Source organism: Labrus bergylta, chromosome 3 (genome assembly GCF_963930695.1).
Source record: "Labrus bergylta chromosome 3, fLabBer1.1, whole genome shotgun sequence".
NCBI classification, from domain to species: Eukaryota; Metazoa; Chordata; class Actinopteri; order Labriformes; family Labridae; genus Labrus; species Labrus bergylta.
The window spans coordinates 11,468,152-11,478,537 of NC_089197.1; the positions used below are offsets into that span (position 1 = coordinate 11,468,152).

General features: G+C 41.3%; 1 protein-coding gene across 1 annotated transcript in view; it reads left to right on the forward strand.

Moving 5' to 3' along the window:
- The window catches only part of lrrc4cb (leucine rich repeat containing 4C, genome duplicate b), a 51,570-nt gene extending 46,165 nt beyond the window's left edge, over positions 1-5,405 (forward strand). Inside the window, exon 2 of the mRNA XM_065952662.1 lies at positions 488-5,405. Within this exon, the coding sequence (XP_065808734.1) occupies positions 515-2,410 (1,896 nt within the window). The 5' untranslated portion in view covers positions 488-514 and the 3' untranslated portion in view covers positions 2,411-5,405. The remainder of the gene's footprint in view (positions 1-487) is intronic.
- Positions 5,406-10,386: the final 4,981 nt, after the last annotated feature.

Below are 10,386 nucleotides of genomic sequence, written 5' to 3' on the forward strand. Positions count from 1 at the left end.
CAGTCTCTAGAGTAGATGCATCAGCTTCTGTGAAGTCTGGAAATCTGGGACAATCCAGGGTTAGGGAGTTAACAAAAAGCTTGTTAAATTCCACAGATGGGCATTACTGACAATTAATTGAAGCTGTTAATTAATCTTGTTCTTGTTCTTTTGGCATCCTCTTGGATACTCTACTACAGATGCACATTTTGATTATCAATTAATCGCTTGATTATTATTGTGTAGTTGTGTCAATAATAATTACTAAAATGCTTAGAAAACTGCCATTCTTTAATTCCCTGAGCTCAAATTTTGATCTCCAAATGGTTTGTTTTATCTCACCAATAATCAAAGTGCCAAAAATATCCCATTTTACAATAATCCAAAATGTACAAAAGCAGCTGCTGGGCACAGATGAGAAACTGACACAAACTTTTTTTTGCTTACCACCAACAATCCGTTGCTATTAGATACTAAATATTATTTTCCCTTTTTCTTCTTGTTGCAGAGAACACAACCAGCAGATGAACTATGAATGCTGAACACAATGATCTCCTCCCTCCTGCGCCAGACAATGAGAGGTCGTAGGCTGAAGGGGGCGCTGTCCAACCCCCTCTTTGTGCTGCTCTTGGCCCTTCAGATCCTGGTGGTGGCTGGGCTGGTTCGTGCTCAGACATGTCCTTCTGTTTGCTCATGCAGTAACCAGTTCAGTAAAGTCATATGCACCCGCCGCAGTCTACGGGACGTCCCCGATGGCATTTCCACCAACACTCGCTACCTGAACCTACAGGACAACCTAATCCAGGTCATCAAAGTAGACAGTTTCAAACATCTGCGCCATCTGGAGATACTCCAGCTGAGCAAGAATCACATCCGCAGCATTGAAATTGGCGCTTTTAATGGACTGGCCAGTCTTAACACCTTGGAGCTCTTTGATAATCGGCTCACGACAATCCCCAATGGCGCATTTGAGTACCTGTCCAAGCTGAAGGAATTGTGGTTACGGAACAACCCTATTGAAAGTATACCATCTTATGCCTTCAACCGAGTCCCCTCGCTTCGAAGGCTGGATCTAGGTGAGCTCAAACGTCTCTCCTATATTTCTGATGGGGCCTTTAAGGACTTGAGCAACTTGCGCTACCTGAATCTGGGAATGTGCAACCTCAAGGAGATCCCAAATATCTTACCTTTGGTCAGGCTTGAAGAGCTCGAAATGTCAGGAAACCTGATCACTGTTATCAAGCCCAGCTCCTTTACAGGATTAGCTAACCTCCAGAAGCTGTGGATGATGCATGCTCAGATCCAAACTATTGAGAGGAATTCTTTTGATGACCTTCAGTCACTTGTGGAGCTCAACCTGGCACACAACAATCTGACCTTTCTACCACATGACCTCTTCACCCCGTTGCATCGCCTAGAGCGGGTCCACCTTCACCACAACCCTTGGAACTGCAACTGTGATATCTTGTGGCTCAGCTGGTGGCTGAAGGAGGCAGTACCTGCCAACACCAGCTGCTGCGCCCGTTGTCATGCTCCTACAGCCTTTAAAGGTCGCTATATTGGGGAATTGGATCACAGCTACTTCCAATGTGATATTCCTGTCATCGTCGAGCCACCAACTGACTTGAATGTGACTGAAGGCATGGGGGCAGAGCTTAAATGTCGTACAAGCTCACTGACATCCATCAGCTGGCTGACACCAAATGGTTCGTTGGTGACACACGGGGCTTATAAGGTGCGTTTATCTGTACTCAACGATGGGACACTGAACTTTACGAGCGTCTCAATGCAGGACACTGGGACTTACACTTGTATGGTAAGCAACACAGCAGGCAACATTTCTGCCTCTGCTGTGCTTAACGTCACTTCTGTGGAAAACAGCGGGGTGACCTATTTTACCACAGTCACAGTGGAGACCATTGAGACCCCAGGAGATGATAGCCAAACGCCGCTTCCCCCATTTGGCTGGGTATCATCATCAACGACAAAAGGTACTCCTGTTTCCACAAGGACCACAGAGCGGACTTATACCATTCCAGTTCTTGATCTGGATGGCGAGGGAGCCCTCAATGGCCTGGATGAGGTGATGAAAACCACCAAGATTATCATTGGCTGCTTTGTGGCCATCACGCTTATGGCTGCTGTATTGCTGGTTATTTTCTACAAAATGAGGAAGCAGCATAACCAGCAGGATCCTGATGGGCCTGCCTCCTCCATGGAGGTTATCACTGTTGAAGAAGAGCTTGCAGGTGTCGCTGCCATGGAGAGACACCTATCTCTGCCCCCTCTAGAGCACTACAACCACTACAACACCTACAAGAGCACTTACCACCACCCTCCCATGCTCAGTACCATACACAGCTCAGCGACACAGGAACCTTTACTGATTCAAGCCTGCTCAAAAGACAATGTACAAGAGACCCAAATCTGATCTTGAATTTGACTTAATATACAGTATCAGCAGTTTCATACTTGGAGTACAATGGACCAAAACATGAAAATAAAATAAATCAAAGTGACATTGACTTGACACAGTTGATGTCAATAATGTCGATAATACAGCATTTGGCAAAGGGACGACATATGATACTTAAACAAGTGTCTTTACAAAAACAAAGATTATTTATTAAAAGTATGTCTAGTGGCTAAATGAAGAAAAACAATTTGTGATAGCTTTTTAGCTCATTTTATTTCTCTCTATCTGTGTAATACTGCACAAGGGAAAGAATGGTTTACTAAAGGGTAATATAGAATGCATCACATGCAGCTCAAGTACTTAATACAAAAATCAATGCAATGCTTTTATTATAATTATTTTTCTTAAAGATAATACTCTGTTGAAGGGCATTGCTGTATTATTTATCAACATTTACATGCGTTTTGCTGGAAAAATATCCTGTCCTTTTTGGGCAGAGGTTTATGAAAAACAAAAAACACAAATTGGGTTTGTTCTCATTGCCATCATATTCTAGCTGTCATTCAACCCAAATGAGATCTTTTAATGACACTGCTCTGGATGATATCGCAGTGAAGCCAGCATGCCTGAGGAGCAAAGCAGCCAAATGAGCAAATGTGCATTTCCCCTGTGGCTCCTAAACAGCCATACATCCCTCTTTTTAATTAAGACTAAGTTCTTGCTTCCACTCCTCCTACCTACCCTATACTCTTCTGCCTTTACTGCTTCTCTCCTTCTCCTTCTCCTCCTCTCTCTCTGAATCCTCCATCATCCTTGTCTACCCTCCCTCTGCTTTATCTCCACTCTCCTTTTCTTGCGTGTCCTCCCTGTGTCTTTGATTGCCTCCTTGTCACTTAGCTCGGGCACGTTCCTCACCCCTCGCCATGTCTCATTTGTCTCGCTTTATCCGCCGGCATGTGCCGCAAGACTACAGAATATTGCTTGAGAAAATGAAGGGGAGCATAAGGCTGCGGTCCGTAGCCTCCCTGTTAACCCAGTAATGATCTACGTCCACTCAGTGTCGCGTTACCTTGCCATCACCCCAGGGTCACACGGGCTTGGTCGCTGATAGTCCATCTGTTATACAGATAAAGAGGCAAATGAGGCTGCTTTGTAATGTAGTGTGACCCTGTCAGGCTAACGCAGACGGGGCTAACATAGCCAGTGAAGCAGTGAGGATCCTGCAACAAAATAAGGGGAGATGGGTTATAGCTCATTAATCTGTATCAGCAGTTCATTTGCAGACTAACAGAGGAAAGCTGATAACAAAACAGCGTGAGACTTTTCCACTCTCCGTGTGCCTAACATCTAACAGGGGATAGAGGCCTTTGATATTGAAGCGACCCCTGCACAGTCTCATTTTTGTCAGAGAAAACACACACACTTTGATGTTGCATCATTTATAGGCCATCAAAAAATTGTCTCTCCTGTAGTCTGTTTACGCTCTGCTTTTTCATTTAGTCCTTTCAAAGAGGGAGGCTTAAGGAAGGGGGAGGCAAGGATGAAAAGTGAAGAACAGTGGGTGAGGAGGAGGAGGGGGGGGGGAGGGGGTGCAGCCAGGCTCACAACGGTCATGAGGGGTCTTCAAACAGAGATATTGCAGATATGAAGGCAGAGGAGAGAAAAAAAAGATAAGGAATAAGGAGGCAAAACTAGCCATCAGACTGTCGCCATGGAAACAGTGACCTTGTGCAGAAAGTAAGAAGAGGTGGATATGCCTGTCGCTTTGGTCTCTGTGCAACAGGCCTTTTTAATTTCCCATAGGCGATTTCACAAATGTGGACCTTTATCAATAACACTCTCATGTGGAATGTATAGAAACAAAGGGTTTTGATGAGACTGGACAGAAGAATGACGTCACCTTTGCGGAGAAGCGCACTGTTTCGGTTGCTTAAATGAAATAAATCACCACATGGACTGAAACATTTTGTAATTTTACTGTCCAGTAGTTCTCCTCGCCTTATTGATTTCCATCTCTGTGAAGACAGCCGCCATAGCTTTTAGCACGAGCACATTCGAGCGTTGTCACACACAAAATTGTACTCCTGTTCTTCGTCTCTCAAATGTACTTTTTTTCATTTTGTACAATGAAAAATAGCGGGCTGAGCAAAGACGGTCAAAGCAAAACATACAAAATATAACAGTGATCATGTAAGACGAGGCTGTAAGTGGAGCAGCAACAACTGACAGAAACGTTTTGTGCGTATGCCTGTCACTGAATGACTTGAATGACGAGAATATCAATGGTGACTTTAATGAGTAAACCATTCTTTCCCTTTCCACTACTTTTTCAATGCTCAATTCCTTTTCAATGCTTTTGGTGGCTTAATGATTCAATGTTGATGCTGGCTACAGTGGAAAAAAAGGTTGAGATTTTTTATATATATATATATATATATTTGGGGATGAGGTTTGTGAGTTGATTCAGAATGAATGGAATATCTCTGTTTTGGTATTGAGCAGGATGGCTTTATTCGGGCGAGATATTTGAATGCCAGAATGAAATTAAGATGGAGCTGCGGGAGGTGGGACTTGAAATACCAGCAGAGTGAGCTTGATTTTCGTGCAAAAACCCGAAGCCAAGGTGATCAAATTCTTGTGTGTTATTCTGCCAACTGTCTATGTATGGGGGAGGTGGGGTGGGGAGGGTTACTGTATGTGGGGAACATCCTCTCTCATTTTTGGAGAGAATAATCATCAAATGGATAAATTTCTACAAAAAAAAATATTTTCAAAAACATAATGCAAAAAAAAAAATCTTCAGATCATAATTTTACATGTGCTTCAATTGTTAAAAAAAATGACGAAAAACAAAAAACAAAAAAGAAGAAAAAAAAAAACACAAGAGACTGTGCTTGTAAGGAGTCCAACTAATTTCTCTGAGGATGATGTTCAAATATTGATACCTGAGATTGTAGTTCATACTGTACATGAATACAAATAAAAATTGCAATTCTTTTTTTCCATTAGATTTAATAGAATGGTTTATTCACGGAGGTGTTGTCACAGTTTTATCATCTTTGTCCTGTTTGCACATGCATAGAAATATTCAAAGAAAAGAGGATTACTAAGCAGCTCTCTGAATGCTGAACTGAGAGGAACACACTGTGAAGAAATGCAATGTCGCTTATTTTATGAGGTCAAAGGAGGGAAGTGGATCTCTAAAAGAGGAAAAGGAAGTGATCTTTTTTGTATTAAACACGGGAAGCTGGATTCTTTTATCGCATTTGAATCACTCCATCTGTCTGAGAGAATCATTTGATTCATTCGGCTGCAATCCTGAGAATTTTAATAACCAACCGCACAAAAAACCCTGTCTCCACTGACTACATACGATGAACAAAGAGCCTTACAGTACATTGGAGAGAATTGCTGAAGGCAGAAAATGACAAGTCTAATAGAGGACACAATCCAAATTTCAAAATGTATTAAATATTGAATCAATTTAACGAGCCATGCCCAGATTGCAGTTTCTTAGGCCATTTCTTTGGCAGTTTCTTTGGCCATTTCCAATTTCCAAGGTCTGACTTCAAGGCCGATTCGGAGTTTGTCAGATTCTGTTTTTCTTTCTTAAAATAATTATGATTGACAGCAGAAAAACAAACATTTCTTGCAAACTTACTGTAATGGAAATAAAAAAGTGAATTAAGTAAGCTAACTGGTTATTAAACAAATATTCAATATTCATTTATGTAATGTTTATTAATCAAAACTGCACCAGGTTACATGACCATCTCTCATTATCAGGAAAGGCCATGTGGACACTGTAGGATTGTTGATAAAGTCATGGTGTCATCTCACACTGTACGACTGAATTGTTACAACACACGACCAAAGCTCACAATTTGTGTGCTCACACTGTACGACCGGATTGTTGGGCTCAACCTCATGAGAGCTCAAACTGAACGAGTACAATTGAGATGGAGCATTCACAATCGTCAATAGAGCACTCCCAAAGATGCTGGAGTCAGATCAGTGTATTTCAGTTGTCTCATATGCATGGCTCAAATACACAGACTGACAAAAATGTTCCCATTTGCTCACACACACACACACACTCAATGAATCAGCTTTAAACACAAGCTTACTAGCAGCTAAATCATAATAATTATTCCCCGTCAGCTGGAGGTCCGCAGGGAGGGATGAGAGATTTAACAGGTTCTGTTGCCATGGTGATTTCAGACGCTGTCTGTCAGTTTGTGCAGACACAAACAGTAAACAATTTTGGGAATCTGCTCGTGGCTCTGCTCTCCCTGTGTGAGTGTGTGCAGTTGTACGACCCAAACATGCCAGAGAATGATCTGCCTGGATGGGAGCAGCTGATCAGCCCATTGTGCCTCAGTGAACACCAATTAATGGCGTGCAGAGATTTGGCCAGACTTAAGAGGTGTGCGACTCAAAAATCAAGTATAATTTCACCTAAAATCGTACAATGTAGGTCTTGTGGCTTAAGTCTTACCTGCTTCCCTGATTCCTGAAATAACTCTTAATTACCCATCAAATAACTACCATTGCAGACTGTAACATTTGCTTTGAAATTTGGAGACTGATTGCAGTCTCTTACATGTCTGCATCTTTCTTTTTTCGCTGCCTTAGTGAACGGTATTAGCGACTGCAAATGGATTTGATCTAGTTTTCTATCCATCAATGATCCATATGCATTGATCTGTTTCCCCTGCTCTTGAGGAGCAAGAGACAAAGAGAGAGATCGCGCACACATACGAATGGTCAGCGCAGATGAAAAACAAATCTGGTAGAGGTACTAATGAGCAAGAGGGGCAAGTGCTGGGAAATGTTCTTTGGTTTTCCTTCAGTAGGCCAAAGCTTTCTTGTCTCTGCTTATGGGCCCATCACGTCCGCCCACTGCCGACATGTAAGCTGTTCTGTTGGCATAAAACCTTCAGCTAGTGTGTGTTAATCTGAGATCGGCCCAGAGTTGAATATATTTGCAAGAACTAGTAGGTCATCGATCACAGTCAAAGAGGGTGAAAAGTCATCTTGATTCCGGTCACCAGCTGGTCAATGCACCTACAAATTAAAATGAATCTCTGCTGGAAACAATCACAATTCGTGTCAAAATTACAACTCTACATTCAAGAGGCTGCTTGTCACTATGACATCCAGGACCAAAAAATGGCCACAGTCACAATTGCCTTTGAGATTGCTTCATTTCACCCACAAAGTACTTAATGGCTGCCCAGCGAAATGTTTTCAGGCAATTGGTGAAGGCTTTATTCACGCATTTATTGGTTTGCATGGTCAATCTAGAGTCCTAGATTGTCCATTCCAACAAAGGGATCATTAATTCATTTTCTAACTGATCAATTCATTCAGGAGGTGACGTACTTAGCTTCAATGAGATGACGCTGGATTCAATTGTGAGACTGAACAGTAATCTCCATTTTTCCAGGCAGTTAAAGTATATTTATGCTGTATGTAGGAGATGGAGGTATTCTCCACAGGCGGTGATTCAGATGATTTGTGGGACAAGGTGTAGGTTTAAAATTGAATGTGCACATCATTTCACATTCCCTTATTTTTCAGCACGCTTGTCTTGCGTCAGTGTTGGTACGTCATACTCTGCTCCAGCGCTGCATCCAGAAAAAGCAAGCCCCATTTTTCTGTGAGTATAATCTGACAATGTGGGAAGAAAGGAAAGAAAAGCATAAAGAACCCAAACTGCTTCTCTCTGGCTGGCTGGGCTGCTGTTTGTGGTACAGTCATGGGCCTGAATGAAGCACTGGTCATCTAAAACGTAGAAATCATCTCAGAACATCAGATGTGGACGCATTTCTTTCTTTCTTTCTTTCTTTCTTTATTTTGAGTTTGGTTATTTTTTTACCATCACTGCAATTTTGAAAACTGCTGTTTATCATTCAAGCCTTGGATGTTTGAGGTTCCAATGGTACATTAATGCACAACCACATCAAGTGTCAGCATCACAAAGACATGAGTGTACTTTCAAAGCAGATGAAAGGAAAACCAAGGCTTTTCAGACAGAGCAGCAAACAGCAACACTGCATTAGTGTGCCCGCGTTGCTACAGGGAACAGGTAAACAGAAAGAACAGAATCTTGTATAGCCTACATACTTGAACATTTACACAAAGCCTGACATCTGTTCCACTAGTTTTTGCAACTCAGTGCAATCCCTCAATGAGGTGTGTTTTTATCTGTCTCTCTGAGCGAGTGAAACAAGTCGCAGGGTTAAAATACATATTCTGATGCATTTTTAATATGATACCATTTTTGTCCCAGCATCGCTCAGTAGAATTTGGAACTTCTCTTTCACAGTCAAATTAAGTATACAAAAACATGAATGGAAGAATGTGCAACATTTTACACATAAATACAGCAGAAATCAAGTATATCCTTTGTCTATGTCTCTCTGAGTCATGACTGTCTACAATGAGTGAGACGCCGGAGTCCCGCTAGCTGTATTGTTGTCTGAGCCGTGTTTGCATCATGTTTACATGGACAGGACGACCTTGCGTATAACGCTGTTTTAATCAATGATTACGGTCATTCTGTGTCAATTTATGTGCAACATGAAGCTATGAGCAAACCAAAGTGTGCTAACATTAGCCTGCTGACACAACAATGCAGGACACAGGCAATTGTAGCTCGAGCAAAGGACAATTTTGTCCGCCGCCACCGAGCTTGGAGGAGTGTCGCTGGGGGAGAGCGGAGGCTTCAGAATAGCAGAGGTGTCCCCAAATAGCATTTTGTTTTGGTTTAATACTGGTGCTCATCTACTGGATCAAAAAATCACACATTCTTCTTCATTCTTTCCTACCAAGGCTGGAAAATTTGATAAATACATTATTTAACCTTTTATGAGGAAAAAACGCACTATACTAAGAACAAGTTGTTCTACAGCTGTTTTACACAAGTATTGTGAAGTATGGCATTGGAAACATTTGAATGGAAAATTCAAAATTCCATACAACTCAATTTGCAAAAAACTTGACACTCGATTTTAGTGTTTTTTTTTCGCTCTGTAAAAAGATGTGCTGAATGAGATACGGGAACATCCTTGGCAAAGCACATTTAATTTGTATGGAAGCTCAAATGGGCTGACCTTTGATGGGTGCATTCAAATTATAACTTTAAATTGTTTTACATTTGAAAAAGCATAAAAATTGGCCGACATGAGCTGACATGACAGATCATTGAAAATTGCAGAACAGAAACAAATTTGCAATGCATCAGCACCTCTGTCAATTTGTCCCAGGTAGATGGTTTTGTTGGCCAAGAAGGTTTGTATGTTTCCAGTTTGCAAACTTTGCTCCTTTCTTGTTTCTGCCAGATTGAAGCCATAATGTAACCCCGAGTTCTGATGAAACTTTGACTGTTAATGAATCTACCTTATTGGCTCCGAACCAGTTAATGGAAACATTTCTAATTTGGATTTCTTCCAAAATTGTGCTCAAAATTCACTGTACTAATTAGAAACATGCATGTTGCTTAAAGCATTTGGATTCATATTAAAAGGTCAGTGTATGACTACAATATCTCTACACTATGCAATAAATCCTAATGTCCTCCTTAACCTTGGCTCCATGTAATCCTCTGACAACACCGCACAAACAATAAACATAAATGACTTTTCTCCTTGGACACATTTCCAGCTTCTCTAAAGCAATGTTTCACTGAAAGGGAGCCTGCCATTTTTATCTGCAGAAAAACCTGCTGAAAGTTAAAGCAATCAATGAAGAAGAAAGTTAAAATTATTTCTGTTTTTTTCCTTTGGATGAAAGTAAGCAACAAAGAGTAATTTCTGTCACAAACTGTTTCGCACTGCTGGAGTTTTTAAAGGCTATTTTCTTATTTTCTTCTTCATTCAAACAATTTGAAGCATTGTTCGTGAAAATGCTTCTCTGTGTTTTTCCAATGCATGATGCTACAGGAGATCTGTTCTCAGGTCTACAGTATGTTACATAAAGTAAACAGC